The sequence below is a fragment of the Anopheles ziemanni genome, chromosome 2, assembly GCF_943734765.1.
Source record: "Anopheles ziemanni chromosome 2, idAnoZiCoDA_A2_x.2, whole genome shotgun sequence".
NCBI classification, from domain to species: domain Eukaryota; kingdom Metazoa; phylum Arthropoda; class Insecta; order Diptera; family Culicidae; genus Anopheles; species Anopheles ziemanni.
In genome coordinates this window covers 54,502,342-54,527,205 of record NC_080705.1, presented here as the reverse complement: position 1 = coordinate 54,527,205, position 24,864 = coordinate 54,502,342, and the positions used below count along the sequence as shown (strand labels likewise).

Here is a 24,864-nt window from a genome sequence, read left to right as displayed (position 1 = left end):
CCATACGAAAAATCATATAAAATTCAATGTGTTTTTGTTTGTAACGCCAATTCTCAAAATCGGCTGAGCCAATCTTGAAGATCTCTTAGGATGATGTTCCTTTTTAACCATGGAAGAGTTAGGAAAATCCAGAAAATGGGAAGAATTGTAAAAACCTTCCTAAATTGTTCCTTTAGGGCCAAACAAAATTTAGGGAAAACGAAAAGTTAAAAAATTACAAATGAAAATCAGAATTGTCGAGTTAGATCTGTACTGGATCGTGAATTGTAACGTGAGTGTTCCTGCACTAGGACACCTAGGAATTAGAAATGAACAAATTCCCCCAACTATTTTGCAATACACTTCACTGAAAATTCTATCATTTGCTGTTATCAAATCATTGAAATTTGCTATCATCACCCACAATTGTGATATCATCTGCCACGTTTGTTGTATACATGCCTCACTTGGCTTGTCATCTGTCACGTTTGTGGAATCATCTACTGCGTTTGTGGTATCATCTGATTATTTTGTCCTATCAAATGGTAAACCCTGTATTGTGAAGGTCTCGCCAGTCTTATGCGCATGTGCATATCTTAATCGCATCGAATGGTACTTTTTGCACTTTGTTTTGATATGTTCCAGTTCAATCGAGTTTTGGCTGCGGGACTAGTGTTTTTTTGCAAATACAGTTTATTTGGTTTCCAAGCGTTTTATTTCAATTTTTAATGTTTAACAACTTCTTGGGTTTAATGAGTATGTTAGATACTTCTTCTTCTTCTTGGCGTAACGACCTCTTGGTCATGCCTGCCCGTTAAGGGCTTACGAGACTTGTTTCCCTGTTGTACGTGGATAGTCAGTCCTCTCGGTCACGGTTGGGATTCGAACCCACTACTATGTTAGATACTAATCAGCATAATAAATGGGTTTTGTTAGCTACCCAAGGAGAACCTTGCTGCCCTTTCCTACCAAAGGTATACATGCCTACCAAAAAAACCTTGTCAAGTGTATTTTTGGTAGGCATGGACTCCTCATAACCTACCAATATTTTTTTTTTGGGAGGCACCGCAGTGGAAAGATGTACTGGCTGTCAAAACTTTGTTTACTGTTTACTTTACTGTACTGTTTACTGTGCAAGTCTGGCCAACTAGCAAGCATTCGACCGTGTTTTTACCAGCGTATTCGTTGTTTCATTAGTTGTTAGATTTTTCTTTTAGCCGTTGTTAGCGGGTATAACATAATATCGGTGGCCAGTGTTCGATAGCAGCGCTTGGATCGACCGCCTTGGGGTGGTTAACCGGGGCCGGGTTAACTCGCACCAGACAGTAAGTACGTGTGCATGAACCCACAGCAGAGTTCTTACTGATGATGATTTTTCCGCGCTTTTCACACATTTCAGTGTCTCGACAAGGAGGAAGAAGCGGCTTCAAGTGAACATCAACGCGTTCTACGTGTTTTCAATGGCCATGACAAAGTGGTGTTGCACATCGTACATCGAAGGAGCCTGCTACGATCCATGGTCGCTGTTTGCCAGCACGAACTAGAGGAGGGGTCGGACCATTTCGGGATGTTTCGCCTGATCACCTTCCGAACCGGACGATAATTTATTATTATTATCGATATATCAAAACAATAAAACAAACAAAAATATTTTCCTGCATGAAAATAATTATTATGGGAAAGAAAAGATATCCTGAACTCACGTCATATAATCTACTACGACTGGCTACGTTTTTTGCGCGTATAGTCAGAAATAGGTATTATAAACGCACAGTCACGTCAAAAGCGTTCTCTTTTGAGGCGTCCCGCAAGTATAAAGAGAATTGTTTTACCCTTCTTTTCAGAAGTCGGTTTACGCCTAGATCAGTGATGTCAAACTCGTTTCACCTCGCGGGCCGCATTTCCTCCCAAAATAGGTTCGCGGGCCAAACCATATAATTGATTGGATTGATGAAAATATGTTCTTATCAGTGTGGTTTGATTCAACTATTCACTCGTGTTTAACACCTTCAAATTTTTTAAATATTATATTACTTTTTATAAAATTTACAACTTTCAGTAAAAGATAAGGTTGCTTTAACACTTATTGCTGGTTGCTTTATTGTGCATTTTGATTTTTAGTAAATTTAAGATATCAAATAAGTAAATGTGCATTATTATTACAGCTAACTTATTGCTCCACATCTGTTATTTTATTTAAAATGCTCTTGTAGTTCATGACGTTTGTTTTGTATTTATTATAACACTATTTATTCGCTTGTCTCGAAAATCTTTGTGAATTTTTTGCTCTTGTCAACCGCAATATATCGGCGTGATGTAGATCAAAGTTGTATATCACTTTCTTAAAGAAATTGTTTAAATTGAAGTTCATTCAGTTCTTTTGCAATTCATTCAGTTCACCAAAAAACATTTGGCTATTCAAACAAAAGCTAATACTCAAAGATCCAAACAATCGATGTATTGCTTCAAAGGGGCCGCGGGCCAGATCCGATGTTCTTGCGGGCCGGATGTGGCCCGCGGGCCGTATGTTTGACATCCCTGGCCTAGATTGCATAGGAAATCTGCTGCAAAAGAAGGGGTAAAAGAAATCTGAAAGAAGAGCGGGCAGTTCTGAAGAGAATTCTTTTACCCCAAAATAACGCCAAAATTTCTCGTTAGGTAGTTCGCGGATAGGAAAAAAAGAAACCTCGTAGAAAACAGCATGCGAATTGACAAAACAAAAGATGCGGCCGGAGAACCATGTAAAATGTTGGAATCGCCCGGCCAACAAGGTGTTAAGAAAACCCTGAGGAAGATAAATACCAAGCGCATGAAACATAGAAATTGGTACAAAAAATAAAAATGAAATTAATTCGTATGTAGAACCATCTTTGCTTTTTATTGCATGATTGCGGTCCGTTTAAGGACATGTTCTGTTTGCGTACGTGGATAGGTAGTACTCTTGTTTAAGGATCACAAATGGGTATGGTTACGATTTTCTTGTAAACGGCATTAAAATGGTAACGATATGTAGATCTGGAAAGCCCACTGATTTTCCGTTGATAGTTTTTCGTTTTTATTTGAATGGGCTTCCAACGGACGTTTGCATGCAAAGCTTTTAAGCTTATTTGAAAAATTTAAAAGCTTTAAAGTTTATAAAAATTATTTTTATTTTTTGACCAACAGAAAGCGCTAAAAAGGCCACCAGATGGCGCTAGCAGCGGTCCAATTTTCAACCGGTTCGAACCGGGAATGCGAGTAGTACGTGGCTGTGCTCACCAGATGACGCTAGTGAGGCCACCAGATGGCGCCAGGAGTATTTACGGCATAACCGGTTAACTGGGAACAGACCGCGAAAACGGTTCTTCAAGGTCATGTAAGGTCACAAATCGTAAATCACCGGGGTCTGTTCCAGCGAACCGGTTATGCCGTAAATACTCCTGGCGCCATCTGGTGGCCTCACTGGCGTCATCTGGTGGAAGAACCGTTTCGGAGAACCGGACGACTCTCCGTTTAAAATGGTCGTTGAACAGTTCTATGCTTGCGGAATTAAAATTTGTAAATGTTTAAATGAAATCAAGACGAATTTCGAGCATTTTGCAAATTTTGTGTCAAAGATGAAACATAAATGTTTAAATAGGAGGATCTTATTGGTTTTTCGAAAAATAACCTCTGATCGTTGACTGGTATTCCGTGAATCGAAATAGTATCATTGGACTCTAAACCATATTTCATTTCTACTATTTCATTTTCTTTAGTTAAGAACCACTTATTTTTGGTATCAATTTTCAAACAATAATCCTCAAACTCGACGCATACATATTTGGCGATATTAATATCAGTTGAATTGCTAGCGATATTACTTTTTTTCACAATTGGCTGTATCAATTGTGGATTTGAAGATTGTGTAGGGAATTTTTGTTCACCGAATTCATAGATTTCGTTGATGCGCTAAAAGCTATTTGTGCCAACGGTTTATATCCAGATCGAATTAAATTTTTAATCTGATACGATTTACTTTCGAGAGGATATGCACTAAAATTAGACAAAAAAAAAAGAAGCGAATTTGCCAAATCGAGAAAATGTGCATACTCATTAGATGAACATATAGCAACTGCACTCTGTGATGATAATGATAAAAAATGTTCATAATCATCGGCAGGAAGAAAAAGTTTCAAAATGACAATAAAAATATAGTGCAAACAAGTTCTGGCTTCTAAGCCCTTCCAACGTGATACGCAATCCAGCCCACGAACTGGCCTATGTAATTCTAATGACATCTCTAATATCATCAGAAGATTTGAGATTTCAGTCACATCATTCAAAGCCCATTTTGTCCTGAAGCTACCGAACTTTCCATCACGCCATCCTACCAAACATTTCTTCATCCCCCACTGTAATGCACTTTTGGCAACCAAAATGGTTGTTGAAATTAGCAGTAGTAAAACAATTACTTACATACTAGTAGTAAAACAATTACTACATTTATTTAATTAGATTTATATCTTTGATAAAAGCTCTGGCTGGGGAATCACATATAAAGTCACGAATGGAGACTGCAAAAGTGTGGCCATTGATCACCACACCATGCTTCAGCATGTCCAGTAAATAAAATAAAATAAAAAAATAAAATTACTGGGCTTACTTTTTCCGCAATAGATCCCTATTACCATTGGTTGTATACTTGAAGCTTCTTCTATATTGAAAAGTATTGGCCATAACTCGTCCTTTGAGCTCTTGTAGCTTGGAAGCCCATCGACGTTTACTTTTATGGATATCTTATTTAGATGCTGTATTGCTGCGCCTCCTGAAGGCTACTATAGGCTTTCCTCCCCAACTCCTACTCAATACGTCCGTGACGTACAGAACAGTAACTTGTCGCCTAAATATCCAAGCTTGGGTACACGGGGAAACCCACCCCCTTGCACGGATGGGCGGCAAGGCTGAATTGAGATGGGGAATGGACTGCTACCTGCTAGTAGTCCATCCCCGAGCGTCTGTTCTCCATGTTAGGAGCGGCTCGAACCAGCGTCTGTTCCCCATGTTAGGGGCGGCTGTACACTGCCTGTCCTGGCATCCTACGGGACGTAAAACAGCTAGGATGCGTTGTTCCACAGACGAGATAGGAGGCCACCCCTTGTATAACTGCCCGATCCTCGCAACGGAAAAAGGACTACGATTGGAAACTCGGTACATGGAACTGCAGGTCTCTTACATCACCCGAGAGTACCAGAATACTCACAGAGGAAGTGAGAGCCCGCGGCTTCGAGATAGTAGCACTTCAGGAGGTTCGCTGGAAGGGAGTTTCGGAGCGCCGCTACTGCAGCGATTGCATGATCTACCAGAGTGGTGGAGACAAGCACGAGCTCGGCACGGCGTTCCTTGTTATGGGTGCTATGAGGAAGCGTGTGATCGGATGGTGGCCGATCAACGACAGGATGTGCAAGTTGAGGATACGTGGACGTTTCTTCAACCTGAGCATTATAAATGCGCACAGCCCGCACCTTGGGAGCAGTGATGACGACAAGGACGCCTTCTATACGCAGCTCGAGAGGGAGTACGACCGCTGCCCAAAACATGATGTAAAGATCGTCATCGGAGACTTTAATGCTCAGGTCGGACGAGAGGAGGCCTATAAACCTACGATTGGAAGCTTTAGTGTCCACCAGCTAACCAACGACAACGGCCTCCGGCTCATAAACTTCGCATCCTCGAGGCACATGAACATCCGTAGCACCTTCTTCCAGCACAAACTTCGTTTCAGCTATACCTGGAGATCACCACAGTGGACATATTCCCAAATAGACCACGTTCTCATAGACGGAATGCACTTCTCGGATATCATCGACGTACGTACGTACAGGGGCGCAAACGTCGACTCGGGCCACTTCCTGATTATGGTGAAGCTACGGCTCTGCGCTGTCAACACACTACGTCACCGGCCTACCCCACGCCTAAACACGGATCGGTTGCGAACACCTGCTGTTGCCGAGGGCTACGCGACAGCGCTTGGGGAAGCGCTACCGGACAACATCGCGACCGCCACAATGTCCCTCGATGACCACTGGCGTATGGTGGGGCGAGTCATCAGCAGCACAGCCGAGCAGACACTGGGCAATAAGCCACATAACCAGAGGAAAGAGTGGTTCGATGACGAGTGCAGGCGGGCACTAGCCGAGAAGAACGCAGCGCGCGCCCGAATGCTGCAGCGCGAAACCCGTGGAACGGGTTCCACGTAGAACGTGGACTGAGGACACAGCAAACCCGGCTCTTCGAGAGCAAGAAACGCCGCTTCGAGGAGTCTTATGAACAACTGATGCAGCAGTTCTACAGGATGTTGAAGAAGACACAAGGCGGCTTCACGCCAAACGTCGCAATGTGTCGTGACGAGGAGGGCAACATTCTTACTGACGAGCGAGAGGTGATCGACAGGTGGAAGTGCTACTTCAACGGACACCTGAACGGAGCGGAATTAGGAGAGTCCAGCAGCGGCGCAGGCAGAATTGAGCAGCACATTAGCCAGGAGATAGATGCCGATGTGCTCCCACCATTCTTGGACGAAGTCACTAGTGCCATCAATCAGCCGAAACTGAACAAAGCAGCTAACAGCGATGGGCTAGTGGCAGAACTATACAAGATGGGTTCGGTAGAGCTTCCCGTCAGTATGCACCAGCTAATTGTGAAAATCTGGGAGCAGGAAAGGATACCGGATGACTGGAAGCTGGGTGTCATCCACCCAGTGTACAAGAAGGGTGACAGAATGGACTGTGCCAACTTTCGAGCCATCACAGTCCTCAATGCCTCCTACAAAATCCTGTCCCAGACACTCTTCTGCAGACTCGCGCCCATTGCTACAGATTTCGGGACTAAGAACAACCTTACTCCTTCCTCTTGCCTTTCACCTTTCATCACGCTATGCACGTACACGGTCGACGCTATGAAAGTAGAGCCATCTGTCCTTGGGCTAAAATTACAGTTCACGGACGCTGTGACACGCAACTAACTCCTGAAGAGTGAAAGCGCGTGTTGCTAAAGGTCTAACTGGTACTACCTTCTTCTTCTTCTTCTTGGCGTAACGACCTATTGGTCATGCCTGCCCGTTAAGGGCTTACGAGACTTTTTACCCTATGTGTACGTGGATAGTCAGTCCTCTCGTACAGGGGAGGGGGTCCGCTCTCGGTTGGGATTCCCTACCCTGACTATTATTATCATTATTATTATTATTATTTTTATTTAAAATTGTTTGCCATGTAGGCTGTACAAAGTCCTTTAATTAAGCCTAACAGAGAGAACATGAGAACCGGGTGAGGAAATGAGGAAATGAGTACAAATAAGAGATAGAGGAAATATGATGAGGAATTAGGAAACGGTGGACAAGAGATGAGAACGAAAACTGACAGAGGATATGTTGTGGTCAAACAGGTGACCAACGGCGTTGAAGTCAGACAGCGCCCGCAGCCAAGGGTCGTTCTGAACAAACAGAGACCGGCTAGTCTGGATATGGAGTGGAGGGCGGACACGCAGCCTATGGGATGGGACGTAGAAAGGGATGGCTGCAAGAAGAGTAGCGGAGTCAATGTTTCCATTGAGGACGTTGGCGATCAGCAAAGAGCGAGCATGGCTCGCCTGACGGCAAGACGCGTGAATTTCCTCTGCACCTCCTCCAATCTAACCCTCGCGGTGACGCCCGCAGGTGACCAGATGACGCTTCCATAGTCGATGATTGGTCGCACCCAGCAGCAGTACAGCGCCTTCAGGCATAGGGGGTCGCGAATCTCCGACGCCATGCGGCTGATGAGTCCCAGCAAATTATTAGCGCGTTCGATGACTGAGTCCAGGTGCGTCCTGAAAGTTAGGCGATCGTCCAGCCAAACCCCAAGGTCCCAGACAACAGTCACGTGAGGGAGTGGCAAGCCGCTAAGACGGTAGTTGTGCAACAGTTTGTCGGAATAACGACCAAACGAGATTACACAACCCTTATCCACGCAAAGAACAAGACCATTCGCCACACACCAAGAGTGGATGATAGATTCGAGGACTTTTGAGACTGCACAAAGGAGGGAAATGCCCCGATAGTTGGAAGTGGATGTGCGATTTCCCCTCTTATGTACCTGGACCAGCCAAGCTGACGACCATAAGGCGGGGAAGCTCCCATCCCTGAGCGATCGAGCAAACAACCGAGCAAGGACAGGGGCGAACGCGTCCTTGGCCTGGATCAGCACAGAGGAAGGAATGCCATCGGGATCAGGGGAGTAGGAGCATTTCAGCTGGTTGAGTGCGGCGATTACAGAGGGTACGTCAATGGCTACGGAGTCGATGCTGACTACATCGCGCGGGACATTCGCAACCCCCGACGAGAAAGACGCCGTAGAATGAGCTGGGTCGACCGGCAAAATGCTCAGCAAACAAGTTGCTGATAGTCTGTGAAGAGGATGCCGAGCGGTTGCCCGAGGACATGGTGGAAGGGATGCGGGATTGGCCTCTGCGCTGATTAATAAATCGCCAGAACGACCGAGGGTTGGAATACAGTCTCCCTTGGATGCGCCAGATGTGGGTCCTAAGGACGCGGCGTATTTAAATACGCGCAGATCGGGAGATGCGGTATGCGCGAAGCGCACGCTTAAAGTCAGACTTGAGCGCGCGAAGGTGACTGTCGGACCACGACGGGTGAGAAGGGGGGTAAAGGACGGGGCTGCAGGAAGATAGGAAAGACGAAATAACACACGTAAAGTTAGCTCCAGCATCGTCAACGGTGATGTCCGTGTCCAGGTAACTCCAGTCGTGCTCCGAGATGAGACGAGCAAGTTTGGCACGGTCGAGCTTGCGGAAGTCCAAATCCTGTGGTCCTCCAGGTGGTGCAGGGCGACTAGCGGGTCGAGGCAAGGAGAGGTCGACTGTGAGGCATAGGTCTAGTGCAGGACGATGCGAGTCTTCCGGCAGCAATTTTGAGGCGGCACGGTAGATGGTGCTGCAGGCAGTGGTGGCCGGGGTATTGCCCAGTATCAAGTCTAGTTGACGTCCACGGGTATTAAGAATCCCGGAGAGTTGCGCTAGGCCATTGTAGTTTAATCCTTCAACGAACCTTGCATCACGCTGGGCAAAGCAGGTTGGACGGAAGAACGAAGGTGCGGTGGGGTCGGGACCCCAGACAATCGACGGCAGGTTGAAGTCACCGGCTATGACAATCGAGTCGCTCGGGCTAAGCTGCTCCGTAAATGCGGTGAGCCCGTCGGTGAGGCACTCAATAATAGCCGAGCTGGCGCTCTGGTCCGGTGGGATGTAGATGGCACCCAGATATAATGAGGAGCAGCCAAGTTTGATGCGTACCCATACAGCCTCAAGTGACGGAAACGGAGAGCAGGTTTCAGTTGCGATGAGCGATGAAGAGCAGGAAATAAGTATCCCACCGCCACGGGAGCGAGTGCTGTTTGCGCTGCTACGGTCGCAACGGAAAACAACAAAAGCATCGTCGAACAGCAACGAGGATGGAATGGCATCATCGAGCCACGTCTCGGTAAGTATGAATACCTACCAGGGGCTATTTCCCAAGCCTAAAGCAATGGACTCGGTGCAGTGTCAACTTAAGCGGCTCAGAAGATCGATCCGACAGCTGTCTTTCCTGATACCACTACCTCCTAAAAACCAGTAAGTGGACTCGCGGTAGGTTCTGACACCTCTTGATCGTCGGCCCGCAAAACTAAGCTCCTGCCTAGTCTATGTGCCGGGTTCTCACACTAGGTTCTGACACTTCTAGATCTTATTCAACGACACGCAAAATCAAGCTCCTGCTCGGTCTACGTGCCGTTTGTCCACGTACTGCACCTGCTGGTGCTTTCCTCTGGCCTGGCTGATCTTGTGCCAGGCCCTGAACGTGACCGGTGTACAAGAGGTTGATTGGTGGGTGACGCCCAAGTAACCCCCGGTGCATCCCTCACCAAAGCATCTCAAACCTCGAGTAACCAGTCTGTTCCTATTCCTCTTTGCGCTTGCGCGCCTGCACTAAGCGTGCCTGCTTGTGCCACAAGCGACCTTCCGTTCTGCTGCTGGTCAAGACTTTCGATAGTTGGCAGGTCCATCCTACTCGCCTATAACCAACAACCCCAGGAGTTGTACCAGCTCAACTCCCTCGTATCCGGACAGTCTTAGTCTAGTGCTCCGCTCACGGATCAGAGCGGATCACTAACCGCTTAGACTTCGACTTCTGCGACTTTTTGTGAATCTTCCAGGAGAGTGAATCCCTTCCGAAAAACTCCGTACGTTTTCGCGGTCCTGTCCGCTGACAAAGGATCCATCCTAACCTCCGGAGAGGCTAAACAGACCAGAGGGCTAGATATCTAAAACCAGGATTAAAGATACCTTACAAGGCCCATTCCGTCTGCGGCACACTACCAAACCCCGTCCAGTCATGATCAAGAATGCTACAGTCCTGACTCAACCGAGCAGACATAGAATTACACCTTCGAGGGTTTCACTCTGGTAGTGTGCGGGAGGTCGGGTATCCCTCCTACCCAGATCTCTGTTCGTCACCCCTGTTGCCAGCGGGTCCAATGGCGCCACGTGGAGGCCAGTATTCCAGGCGTTCACGCCGTTACACCGTTTGACCGGAATGACCCCACATTGACTGCGAGCCCTAAAGGCCACAATGAAGGGGGTGCTGTGTAAGGTGAGGATTTAGAACATGCTGTCGGATCCGTTCGAATCTCACCGGGGTCTGAGACAAGTTGAAGGACTTTCCTATTCAACATCGCTCTGCAAGGTGTCATGAGAAGCGCGGGCTTCGATATCCGTGGCCTGATTTTCACCCGCTTTCTCCAATTCCTCGGCTTCGCGGATGACATCGACATCATCGGGCGGAACACAAGGACGGTGTGCGAGGCGTACTCCCGACTGAAACGGGAGTCCGCAAGGATTGGATTGATGATCAATGCGACGAAAACAAAGTACCTGCTCATCGGAGGCTCTGACAGTGACAGAGCCAGGCTGGGTATCAGTGGACGGCGACGAACATGAGGTAGTAGAGGAGTTTGGCTACCTTGACACTGTCGTAACTCCGGACAACAACGTGAGTTGCGAAATCCGAAGGCGCATTGTTCAGGGGAATCGTGCCTACTATGGGCTCCACAAACTCCTGAGGTCCAGATGGCTTCTCCCACGCGCTAAGTGTGCCATATACCGCACGCTCATTAGACCGGACGTTCTGTATGGGCATGCGAATCTTGGACTCTGCTCACGGAGGACGCCACGGTGTGCTCCGGTCTATCTTTGGCAGTATGTGTGAGCAGGGCGTGTGGAGGAGAAGGATGAACCACGAGTTAGCTGAGCTGTATGGCGAGCCGGGCATCCTGACGGTGGCGATTCGTTGGTTGGGGCATGTCATGAGGATGCTGAACTCATGCCCCACCAAGAATGTGCTCACCAACGACCCGACCGGCACGAGACGACGAGGAGCTCAGCGAGCTCGGTGGATGCACCTGCGAGACATCGGATGCGTCCGGGGTTGGAGGGCCGCTGCCATGGACCGAGCTACCTGGAGAACGATTGGTGACCAGGCCATGTCAGCACGACGTGCTCAACTGTGATCGGGCCATTGAAGAAGAAGAAGAAGAAGAAGAAGAAGAAGTATTCATGGAAGGTTTAAAAAAAAAGACAACTTTAATATTCCCTAAGGAAAAGCCCGAAAATGAAAAGATTTGTGATAATTGCATTTTCTATACAATCAAATCAAATATACATCGTATAACTTAAACTAAGAAACCGTTTGGCCAACCTTAACGAAGTTTTGGGATGATTTTTTCTTTCTTATGCGCAGATAATCGAATAATTTCATCTCGGTTAATGTACAAGCGATCGCCTAGATCACGTACAAGCGATCGCCTAGCCATCCGTGGCTAACATCGGGAAGGATTAAACATTCGAAATAGGGATTCTGATAGGCGTTAAATATATTTTGTTGAGTGGCAGAAAAGAACTTTGTTGCTAAATACATATGAATGTTGAGTATTTATGTTCAGGGAAATCAATCAAACAAGTTTGCAAGTACGTCGCCTGAAGGGATATGGCGTTTTTGGCATTGAAGGAGATGAGATAAGTATCAAATGAACCGATACGTTGTTGTGCATTCTACAGTTTTTGGTTTTTATGTTAATGTTCAGTTTATTTGAAGAATGGTTAAAGAATTCACCAAGAACTCTTGAGTCAGTAGGTCAGTAAGCAAAAAAAACATAAGAAACAAGCTTCCAACTTGCAGCAGCGCTTCTATGCCGAGATTATTGCTTGGTTCATGATTATGCAAAAGCAAGGGTGCCCGGTACAAAGACATAGAGGTGTGTTTCCATTTCGCTTTAGAACAAATTTATACACTCCATCGAAAAAGAATACCTTCGATTTGTTTGAGCCATTGCGGACAGCGATGAGTATGGTGTGCAACTTTGCAAGAACACTGTTACACTTGCTGAAACATAATAATCACTGGAATCTATGAATGAACTGCAATAGCGAAAGTGTGTATACTTAATATAAAGATTATTTCGATGAAGCCATAAAAAGTCCCGTTGATTGTGAGATACGTATAAAAATGACATCGCCGAAGATATTTCATATTGCTTTTGAAAGGTAAATTTTGAATAAAAAAATAAATGATGTACAATGAAGCATTGGTGTTGATTGAAATTGTGAGTTTGCATATGAGTAGCATTCTATTGACTGAAATTCAAATGCCAGCACCAATTGTCGAATTAAAAATCGTCAATAGTAACGTGGGCTTCCAACCCGCTATTTGCCAATTTGCTTCAACTAAAAATGATTTATCACAAATGATTATGTGAACTAAGCCCCATAGTATCGAAACTACGATTGGTTGAGTACAATTTTAGCTGCTGAAAAAACCTATGCTAATGACTCCAGCTGGACCATTGCGCTCATATATATTGATTAATTGTATTGAACATGAAAACGAAGCCGTGAATCATTCACTGGAATTTCAAAACATTCTTTGGATTTTGTCTGATATGCCGCGACTTAAAGATGGATTTGTTATTGTTATGTGTCGACATCTTCGTGAACAGAATCTATGGGGCTTCCCTTGAGTTTCAATATTTTGTTATTCCAATATTAGCGTAATGTTAATATGGGACGAGCCGAAGTTCGTTGGGTCAGCTTGTTCATTTTTATAGATATAGAGAAGATTGTACTGCATTCACAATTTCTTAACATTTTAATCAAGAGCGTGTAACAAAACATTTTAGTGATTTTAGTTGCTTTTGCTATTCCATAATCAACATCAAAAGTTTGATAATAATAAACGAACAATTTTTAAATTTTGTTACAACGAACAATTTTTAAACTTATGTTACTGTCAGACTCTTATAGGAAGTGATCACGTTGTTCTGTTGAAAAAAGACTCTACACAATGCACCAATAAATACATTCGTTGAGTTTATACTGGAGTTCGTGCCCATATGAAAAATTTACCTCCTCATCGTATGTGTTTGCGGAACGGAACGTTCTGCACTACGCGCAGCGCGTGCTAATTGTTATGGCTATCATTGATCTGCAACCGGTTTCGGCTAGGCGTAAAATCGATTAGCAATAAATCTCTCGTTATGAAGCCGGGAGCCGATTTATTTATTGAAGAATAAATAAGTAGATTTGCGAAAGTAAACGATCCGTGTGCTTATTCCGAGGTGGGCTGGAGTTTGCCGGAGAAAATTGGTACCTTTTCCTGGTTACACATTCCTATTTCATTTGCTAGTTTTTCTTTCATTCCCCGTTTTGAATAATGATAAACCAAAAATATGTTTCTTTCAGCGGTTTGCCAACATTAACAGGTTTCTCAATGCGTTCCTAACGGATAAGGCGTTAACGAGATTTCACAACAATTTAAATGATTGTAAATAACTAATCATAGTTTGATCAGGAAATTAACACATTCCATTAAATTTGCAGACGTTACCGTCGCGGCGTAAACCAAGTCCAAGGATCTTGTATTATGCTTTTACTTCGGTATTTGAGTTCACATGTTTATAGAAAAATTGAAATAATGGACTTTGAATTATTATTTTTGCCTTCTTTCAACATCGAAAATGCTCAATTGGAGAGTAACCTAATTTACAAAACGCTACAGTCTCGTCAGTTTTGCTAGATATTGCAAATTTAAAATGGTTGTAAAATATTACATATTTATAGGGGTAGGGTGACAATATGTCACTGTTTGTATCAAGTGTCTTTTTGCATCTTTCACTAACGTTTACATTAGAAAAATCATGTTCCATTTACTAGCAAATTTAAAAGTGCCCCAAAAAATGAATGTAAATTGTTGTAAATACACAACTTTTGATGAGTTCAATGAAATATAGTTAGCTTTAAAGTTGAATGAAGAAATTGTTAAAATCAGTCCATTTTGATCAATGTGTAAATGATTGCGGTTGCTGATTTAATTATTGTTGCAGTTGTTTACTGAGTTGCAGATCATAAATTTAGTGTCAACCTAACTTTATCAAAATGAACAAAATATGAAAAATAATAAGTAATGTTATGGATTCTAAAGAAGACTTTTCTGTGTTTAGGATACTGATCAAGTTTTAAAAAATACGGGACTGGGAAATAATAAACAAAATCATCCGATAGCCCAGCTGTTTTGACACTATTCGTTGATGAATAACACACTAGTTTTGTTTAATTTAAGAGAATTAATAGTCATTTAAGATGAGCAAGTTACACACGATAGTCAAAAGCTGAACTTTTTGAGTTCTGTTGAATTAAAAGGAGGTTCGTCGCCTGCGTGTTCCACGAAACGCATTGAGGTCTCTTTCCTTTCCTTAATCAAGCCCGTCAGAGATCGATAGCTTTTGCGAACGGATTGTTTCCTGCACTTTGGAGAGTCAAAACTAATACTGAAAGTGAGAGTACGACATGTTGTTTTTTGTTCGAGCAAGGAAGTCGCAAACCCAAGAGCACAGGGTGAGAAAGTAGAAACTTGACGGACGCTCGTTGGATGTGTGAAGGAATCGTGCAGGTGAGCGAAAGGAGGGATGAGAAACCTATGACGGCACGCTGATAACGCAAACAATGTGCTCGCGCTCGCGATCGCGTATATGAGCGGCGCCTAGCGTTCGCGTGGTCAGTTCAGTGTTGCGCGATCTGGGAACGTGGTCAGAGCTGACGTGCGGTCGTGGTCCAGTCCGCGAAAAGAAACCCGTTGTTGTTTCGAGTTGAAAAAAAAACAGATTTTGGACAGTCTTATAAAGCTCGTGCAGTCGTCAACTCATTTTAAGTTTCAGCTTTTTCTCTCCCGTTTGGTGTAATGTTTTCATAGATTCGTGTCTTAAAATTGACCCTAACGCAGGGTTATTATGAGTCAGGCAAAAGCTGCCTCTTAGGTGCCTCGGACGTTCAAAAACAGCCGTGCGCTCTGGAAGTGCGACCACGCGCGCGCCTTTGCGCACCAAACGGTCAAGTGTGCGCGAGTGCGTTACTTAACAAACATCCGTCATTGTTAACAATCAACAGCGAAAGAAACCCCAAAGAAAAAGGGCAGGAAACTTAGGCTGGCGCAACGTCGTGCACTTGGGTGTGTTGCGGCATGTAGTGGTGCATCGTCAGCCGTATGTTATTTGCTGACGCTGGTGCGATATTGAAAGACCAAGTCAAGGCGCTGCCAAAAGAAGCGTGAACTTTTCATTGGCGCAGAAGTAAAAAACGAAAAGAAAAAAATGGTGTACGTTGAGTAATAGTAATGATCGCTATTATATCTCGACCGGTGGGAGATTTCGGCGTGAAAGTATCGATTTGTGTAAGGTAACCTTCGGTTCATTTTTAGCATTTCATATTGTGATTGCGAGCGTATGTCAATGAGGATGTCAACAATTGCAGCACGTGCACGTTCGCCATCCGTGGCTAACATCGGGAAGGATTAAACATTCGAAAAGCTCCGACACAGTGGATCTCAGCTGGGAATAACCACGAATCTGGGGCCCCAAAAAATACCGGTAAGCATAAAACATACGTAATCGTTTCCATAGCAACCGGCTCGCGGCGCGAAGGAAGGCGGAAAATGAAACGTTGATAGGCACGAATGTATTGGTGGCTGTTTTTTTGTTGTTTTTTTGTGAATCTCCTCGCGATGCTGTTGGTTTTTATTTTCATCTCTTCATCGGTGACCCACATTACGGACTACGGTTTCGGCAATTGATTTCGGCCGCCTAGACTGAACGCTGCAGATTGCCATAAATATCGGGGACTACGTGATCCTCGTAGAGTGTGTGGCTTAGCTCGCATTTCGGACTTCTCAAAATCATATAATTTTCCGTGGCACACGTAACAATGTGAAATAGATGGAAACAGGTTTACTAACCAGTGTTTTAATCAGTCAAAACATCCGTAAAATTTTCCAACAATTTAATCGTTGCAAGTGCGACTGTTTTAGGGACAAATGTGCTATCGATACGAAGAAGTTCTTATGAAAGCGTCTGTGATTTGATTTGTGTCCGATGTTCTACAGAATAATTAAAAATAATTGTTTTCTTTTGAGAAATGGTTGGTTTTATCTATTTATAATAATGTTAGACTTTCGATTTTTTACCTCAAATGTGTTTTTATGCCAAAACCACACTTTGTTTTTTTTTTTAAATTGAGCATTTGGCCTGTTTTATTATGACGTATGAAATAAGTTATAAAGTCTTATTGGCACGCCAGTATTTTGCTTCGATATAATATTAGGTATTAGAGTATAAATAAAGCAAACAATAAATACAGTTGGCTGTTGATCTTTCTATTTGAAAGAGAAAAATATGTTGGTTTTTCTAATTAAAAAGTGTTCTGTTAAATACGTGTAAGAAATATAGCAACATTTGAAGGTACGTTATAGAGTGAAACCAACACCATATATTGCTTATAACGCAATGGCATATTTACATGAGATCGAAGAGAAGCGGTACGACATATTGACTTTAATTGCGGTCGCTTTACCGTCGCAAAAAAATGCCAGAAAAAAACCGAAACGAAAATGAATTCGTGCAAAGAATATTAGGCAAATCATTTCCGACATTGTGTTGTCTGTGTGTTCCTTCTATCTTGAACGTTAAAGTCAAAATGTTCTCCACTTCTTGGCTGCCGAGTTTGGTGTGGAGGACTTTGGACTCAATTATTTTAATTATTCTAACATTACGTGACGTTTTGCGTTGATGAGCACACATTTCCATCTGTGTCTATTATCTGAGACTTTTTGTTTTGTTCACCAAACATGAATAGTCAATAAGCAGAGGAGATGCTCCGTATGCAAATTTTGCGTTTCTTGTTGTGCCAAAATATTTACTATACCTTATCATCAAGTATGATTTAGAATTATAAAGGTAAACCTTCTAAAAAGCAAAGAAACAGCTGTGTGCTACACATGATTTGCAAACCACAATGCAATTTTAAAGCACAACATTCATCTTAAATTGGTGATGATCATAGTAAACTAAAATTAGTTAAGCAATTTCAAGCAAATCTCTGCAACGCCGTTCCACGCTTTTCGTGTCGTTGACCTCATGAATCGGTTTCTTGCAGTATCAACATCGGTTGCAATTAAGACATAGTCGCTGTTATGCATTGGACCACCGTGGTCCTCGTGACACAGAGTCGTTATCAAATGCGTTGCAGCCGTCTACCTATGCGTTGTCTTGAGAAGTTGAAGCGTTATCAAATGTGGGTCAGCTGTCGGCAAACGTTCTCATGCTAATCCATGGCAAGTCTTATCAGTGTTTCTTTCGTAGCAACCCGTCTCTACCCATTATCAATTGAGTAAGGCTCCGCGTGTTCTTTGTGCTTTTATTCCTAACTGTTTTGTATATGTTTGTCTTCCTTTAAACATAGGGCAAAACGACTCTGTCCACTCGATTCCGGTGAAGCTCGTTTGATAAAATGATCATCCAAAAACCATCGCCTCCAGATGCGGCGTTCATCGAGAGCAATGTAGTGAAACGTTTTTCGCCGCTAGCACGACAAGTGAGTGACCAAATAGGATTAATTTATGGCCAGTAGAGGCGATAAGGTTTGAGTGTGCAATATAAATACAAATTTTCACACTATGGCATAAGCTTCTTTATCACATTTTTGTCTCATTACGCTTGCTGTCAAAAAGGGGTTCCCATAAACGTCTAAATGTTCCAAATTTACGAGTTTGTCCTTCCCTGTGTTTTCTTTTAATTTATTTTACTTATCCATGCAATCTGATGGCCTACATAATAAACATTTTCGTTTATTTAATAACATCCTGCACCAAGTTCAGTACATTTTGGGTTCCTCATAGTTCCAACTATATCAACATAAATTCTTCATTAATTCACTTATTTTATTCCAACAGTTTAGCTCCTGTAATACCCTAGCTTCTTATTTCGCTCATAAATATGCTTCGGCTCTACGAAGCGAACAAATGAGGTCTAATTTTGACAAACGAACGAATGAAGTCTAATGAAAAGGTTTTCAGCTCTTTCACGACTTTGAGAGTTGGCTTATCCACCAAGGTATTCGAACGAAAAATCTCTTGAATTAGTCCATTGCGATAATAGAGATGTTAGCAATAATTGTATTGCTGTATAAACTGCATATTTAAAAAAAATCCCTTTAACCATACTCTCTATATAAAACATAAAATATTTGTAGTGCTTAACTATGGAAAAAAAGAAAAAACTATTTTTACATTTTAGAATCCTTTTATATGGTTTTATCGTGATGCTGTTATGGTGCTAGAAGACGAATGCAATGTTTTGCAATATTGTGATGTTTAACCACTCGTACTATTTCAGATCATCGAAATATTACAATGACTTCAGCAGAATTGTCAAATTTTGCACTCGTCTTCTAGACGAATATAAAAGTTCAGGAAACCAATTTCGAAAAACATGTAGTGTTTAGAAATGACGATATTTTATCGTTTTATAGGCAATATACACTTTAAACCCAAAAAATCAGTTTCTTTCAGCCAGTAGAGTGGTCCACTACTGGAAATGGTTGCCATTTTCCTTTAGTTCAGAAAATCTGAAGTACACAACTATTTAACATGACCTTAATCTAACATTAAAGATAAACTTAATGTACTACATCACAAAGCATAACACCCACCTATTTTAAGTGATTATCTTTAAATTATCGTCCTTGGAAATTGAACCAAATTTAGAAACATAAACAGTTTTTAACGATTTTTCGCATTGTTGCTGCAAAACCATACGGAGGAAAGTAAAGTTTCTATTTGTTATGTTCCCCTCCACCAGGTACTGGCCGCGTCCGGTCCGATCATAAGCAGTGCGGCGGCCGGTATGACCAATGGCTTCTCGGCGATCCTGCTGCCCCAGCTCCAGCAGCCCGGCAGCCAGATCAGCATTACCGAGGAGCAGTCGTCCTGGATCGCGTCGATGGCCCCGCTACCGATGGCCGTCGGCTGCATCATAGGCGGCCTGCTGATGGAACGTTGCGGTCGCAAGTCGGCCCATCTGCTGCTGAACGTGTCCTTCGCCGTCGGCTGGTGCGTACTATCGATGGCTCACGGCTATCCGCAGATTCTGGTCGGTCGATTCATAACGGGGTTCAGCTGCGGCTTGGTTGGTCCACCGGCTTCGGTGTACATCGCCGAAACGAGCGACCCACGCTTTCGCGGCATCCTGCTGGCTGGTGTGACGTTTGCCGTTTCGGGCGGGATACTGCTGGCGCACCTGTTCGGCACGTTCTTCCACTGGCAGACGGCGGCCCTGCTGTGCTCGCTGTTCATGGTTGTCGCCTATCTGCTGATGCTCGTGTCTCCGGAAAGCCCTGCCTGGTTGCTTGCCCGTGGCCAGCGCTCGGAGGCAGAGACTTCGTTCCGCTGGCTGCGGGGATTCGACCAAACCAGTCGGCAGGAGTTCGACGCGATGGTAGCACGGACCGGTGGAGATAGTGGTCGGTCGGACAACAAAGGCAGCAGCGTTGGAGAGGCCCACGTACCGGCGACGGAATGTTCACCCTATCGACGGCGCGAGTTCCTCATGCCGCTGGCAACACTGCTGGTGTTCTTCGCAACGATGCAGTTCTCGGGGGTTAACATTGTGGCTTTCTACTCAATCGCTCTGATGCAGACCACGATCGGGAGCGATAACATCAACGAGTATCTTGCGATGCTCATCGTGGACCTGGTCCGGGTGGTGACGTCTCTTGTCGCCTGTGTGCTGCTGCGCAGTGTAGGCCGCCGTCCGCTAGCCATGGCGAGTGGGATCGGAACGACCATCAGCCTGATTGGGCTGTCGATATTTCTGTACTTCCAAACCAGCATACCGCTGTATCGAAACTATTCGTGGCTCTCGCTCGTGTTCCTCATCAGCTACATCGTGTTCGTCGGCATAGGGCTTTTCCCGCTGCCCTGGTGTATGACGGGAGAGATTTTCCCGGTCGCAACCCGGGGTCTCGGCTCTGGATTGACCTCCTCGTTCAACTTCGTGTGCTTCTTTGCCGTCGTCAAGACGGGCCCGACGCTGTTTGCTACCGTAGGTGTTAACGGGACGTTCCTTGTGTATGGTGTCATTTCTCTGCTCGGTACTCTGGTGCTATACGTCATTTTGCCGGAGACGAAAAATCGAACCCTACAGGAGATTGAGGAGCAGTTCCGGCGTCGAGGGAAGAACAAAGTGGTCGATGGTATGGGTGCAGCAAGCCCTACAGTTACGATAGCAACTGTAGCATGAGGTGCTGCATTCAATGTTTTTAGAAGAAACTTTTTACTTTGTTAGAGGTTCTTCAGAACCTTTATCTTACCATTACGTGACTGTTAGTGAAACACTCGAGATAGAATGATAGATAGATAGAAGATAGATAAAACTGTTTATGAATTTACTGAATGCTACAAGAGACACTATTTACAAATTGTAAGTCATAGAAGAATTCTGAAAGGTTGAAATGTTTATAATAGGAGACACAAAAAGATCAACCAGAAAAACATTGCTCAATAAATGTAAGTAATGAGTTGTTATCTTCCTTAGATGAATTCTCTTTATAATAAATGTTTTTCCCAGCCAATTGTAGTTATGGTCTGAGAAAAAATACTGACCTTATCCGTGAAAAGTGAGCCCCTTTATTTATTGCATGTTTTAATATTTTAGTTTTCATCACCATAAGCACAAAGGACCTTAGAGTTTTCAATAGTGCAAAAACAATTACCATCGCAAGGCCATTTACTTGTAAAATGCGCAAAGTGTATTTCAAAATTGTAGAAAATATATTGAAATATATTTAGTGCGATTGTAGGTGTCACGAATGTTAGTCCATATTTACAAAGAAATACGGTGGTTGCAATTGAAACGAATGAAACACATTCACTGGTACTTTGTGTCTAGTATCATGGTTTAAAAAAATAGCAAATACAACAACGTAAGCGATAAATAAGATTGGCTACAAAATGTTCTTAAAGAGTTTTCAAAAATAGCCATAGCTTCTTTTTATTATTTCAATCAAAAATCTTTTATTTTTTAGGATCATAAATGAAAACATAACGTGACGTACAACATTCTGGATTTGGTTTGTCCGTTATTTGCTCAGTTGTTTTTTTTATATACTTTTATGTATTTGTATATTGTATATATATATCATTTTTTCCTTTCTTCGTTTCGGTGTCATGTTTTACCTACACTCTTTTGCAACTATGCTCGCTCTTGAAATTGATTTGACTTTTCATTATATCCTTCCGCCATTTTTTGTTCGTCATGAAATTCAATGCCCTTTTAACGAGGATTTCATCATTGTTTTGGTTAGTGGTGCTACGTTACTTTGTATGTTTTGTAGCATTTCAACTGCTTTGCAATTGCACTCCAACTCGTCAGCTTGTTTACTCTACTCATTCATTAACCAGAGCGATTATTTTACCCTCTTATCGATAATTTTCATACCCTCATTTTTATCTACTTTCTCCGTGATACGCACGGGCCTTTCCTTATTTGTTGTTCAATAATATTGATGAAATATGAATAAAGTGAATAAAACTTATCAAATAATCAACAGTTTGCTGTGGACGTCTGAAAACTGATTGTAGTTACATTTGTGGTTACGGATGTTTGTGTTGTTAGTTTGACTGTTAAGTTCCGTAATTGATCTGTGTTGGTTTGTTTGGTTGCAGACATATTAGTAAGCTGAGCCTAAGTTGCGTAAAAGTATCATTTCTGATTGAATGGAAATGTGTTTAGCAAAATTTGATCGATTTAAGCCTGTCACAAAGATAATATACACAAAATCTGTATAAAAAGGGATTTCAAGAATGAATCGATTATTAAAAAATCTATGAATAAAAAGATCGTAATAAGATTTCTATAAGTAAAAATTGGAAAGCAAAATGTCTAAGCCGTTTTGAAGAAATACCAAAAACAAATTCTTAAAATGTACCATTGTTCGTTTTTGTTGCTTTTATGTCTGATTCGGGTGTATTATGCTGTGTTGTATGCCTTTAAAGTGTTCATGTACTATACTATAAGCTATTTCTTTGAAATTTGCTTTTTGTGTTCTCACCCCTACTGTATGTCCTTTTGTCTTCTTCTGTGTTCGACTCGTGCCAAGCCAAGAGACGGCCAATATTTCTTTTAAACAGTTCAATACACTATGATATAAGTATTTGTGTATATTTATACGTATAAAAAACATAGCACGATAGCGCAGCGCTAAGTGTCTAATTTATGGCGACATTGTTGTTTGTTATCCAGCTGCTTCTCAACTTACTCGATCAACGCCCAAAATGTATCTAGTTCATGATTCTGATGGTGTATTTGATATAATTTAGTTTGACTCTTTCCACTTATGTGCTTAGCTGTTCAGCCTCCGTACAGAAACTTTAGGTTTATGTTTTTCATTTTCTTGAGATTTGTTTGTTTTTTTTTGTTTGGCTGTGCAATTAAATCGTTAGTTGCGTTTGATTTTTGCACACATCTCTTTGCTATATTTTTGTTCCTTGTTGATGTGGAATTAACAAATGGTATCGAGCACTGTGAAGTTTATTTGTGTTACTTTTTTATTGTTTTTTTGTTTTTATTTTGTTTTCGGTTTAGAACTTATTTGTTTCTGTGTAAAAATGTGTTTCACGGGTGTCTTTAGCGGATTTGTTTCGTTTGTCTATATTAACCTAGGTAACAAGACGCATCCAGAACTTCTGGCAAAGCCGTATAGTTTTATTTCTACATTGCTTAATGCGTGCAATTTCATTGTGAAGTTTTCTCGCAGACTTTTCGGTCCATGCCTTGTGTACATTGTGTTTTTAAATTGGTTTATCTTCTCTGCTTTCTGTGCAGATTCTGTCTGTTTCATTTAAATCCTTTCTTCCCTTTCTTCGAGTGTTATCCAAGCCTTAAACGATGCGCGCTTGCCTGGCAGCCTGGTGGCTTCGCACATCTACGCACTTACTTATTACCCATATTGTTCGAACGTTATTTATAGTTAGTACATTTTCATTTCGGTTTTTAGATTGGTTTTAAGATGTTTTTTTTATATGGCTCACAGTGAATGTGCCAACCTGAAATAGTTGAAATAAGTCTAAACTCGATAGACGGTTGTTGCCTATGCAAGAAATTCAGAATTTCATAATGGTTTTTAATCAGTTGGATTTTTATGTTTGTGTGTGTACGTGTGTGTGTATGTGGGAGGGTGTGTGTGTTGAATGGAATATGTGTGCACAGTTATTTATGTTCCAGTTTATTCATATAAGATCTTGTACAACAGGTGTATTCTTTGCACATGTGATTTATGGGTGATCCTGGGCCAGCTAGTACTGCGAAATTAGCGTTTCATTTACATATTTTCTTTTCGCCGGGCTGCACTGTTTAGTATTGAGTACGGGATTTATAAAAAAGTTTGTTCACTTTGCGTCATGGTATCTACGCATTTTGTTGTCGCGGTATTGCTGAGTGAGAATCTATTTCCTACTGCTATTCACGCATAAGATCGTTACGGTATTTAATTCTTTTCTCCGGTCGTTTCCTGCTTATAGGACAACTTTATTTTCTTGAGCTTCAAAACGTTTACAAGTAGCAATCTAAAGAGCGCTTCAACTTGTCTAATATGATTACTGTATCGAACTTTTCTGGCCTAACTTTCAATTGAATACCCTTTGTTATTCGTTTTCTTTCAAACCATAGATGCAATTTTTAAAATAACTGATAGAGATTTTCTGCATGCATGAATGTTTTCTTTTCTATTGTGCTGGGTTGTTTACTAGTGATAGCAATATGGCTCAAAACTTATGTTTTGAAAAGCTTTCTTTTTCGTTGGCGATGTAATAAGGTGTTAAAAAATCGAACGATTGTATGAATTCAAACTGAACATTTCAGATCTCAATTACGTTATGGTTCAGCATTGCAATGCGATATTCGTGACACCTAACGAAGTACGAATCAAGTGGAACTGGATTTTCGTAAGATGTTTAGTTCATTCGATTTAACTCGACTCTATCTAAATTGTTTCGTTTTGACATGTTCATCGCTCTCACAAACTTTTCATCGTAGCGATTAGTTTTCATATTGTATGGCCTTATTTTCTTTCCTTCAACGCTTGCCTCTTGCGCAGCAACAATGCTAATCTTTGCTAGCGGAAGCTTGTTCTTCTGTTTGATGGATTTGTTCTTCGTATATTTTCTTTATTCGGCTTTATTGAATCCTTTTTTTATTTTGTTGGTTTTGTTTTTCGCAACTCCATCCGAAACATCGTATTCTTTGGTAAATCACAATCTTAGCTGAGCTGTTTGTATTTCTTCACTATATTCAAAATTACTCGGGTTTCTTGTACAGTTTGCTCGTGGATATTCGATGAGGTTGTGTACAACGTGAATAGGGAATTGATGTTTAGGGAACGAAGCAAAAACAAGGTTGACAAGGGTATGCAAAACTTTTAGCAAAGCCCCGGATGTGGTACCAAATAACGAAACAAACA

General features: G+C 42.5%; 1 protein-coding gene across 1 annotated transcript; it reads left to right on the top strand.

Moving 5' to 3' along the window:
• Positions 1 to 10,363: 10,363 nt before the first annotated feature.
• Positions 10,364 to 20,648, top strand: LOC131293881 (facilitated trehalose transporter Tret1-2 homolog). The gene is made up of 3 exons (XM_058321930.1): positions 10,364 to 10,434; positions 17,847 to 17,943; positions 19,209 to 20,648. The coding sequence occupies exons 1-3, from the start codon at positions 10,364 to 10,366 to the stop codon at positions 20,646 to 20,648; spliced, it is 1,608 nt and encodes a 535-aa protein (XP_058177913.1).
• Positions 20,649 to 24,864: the final 4,216 nt, after the last annotated feature.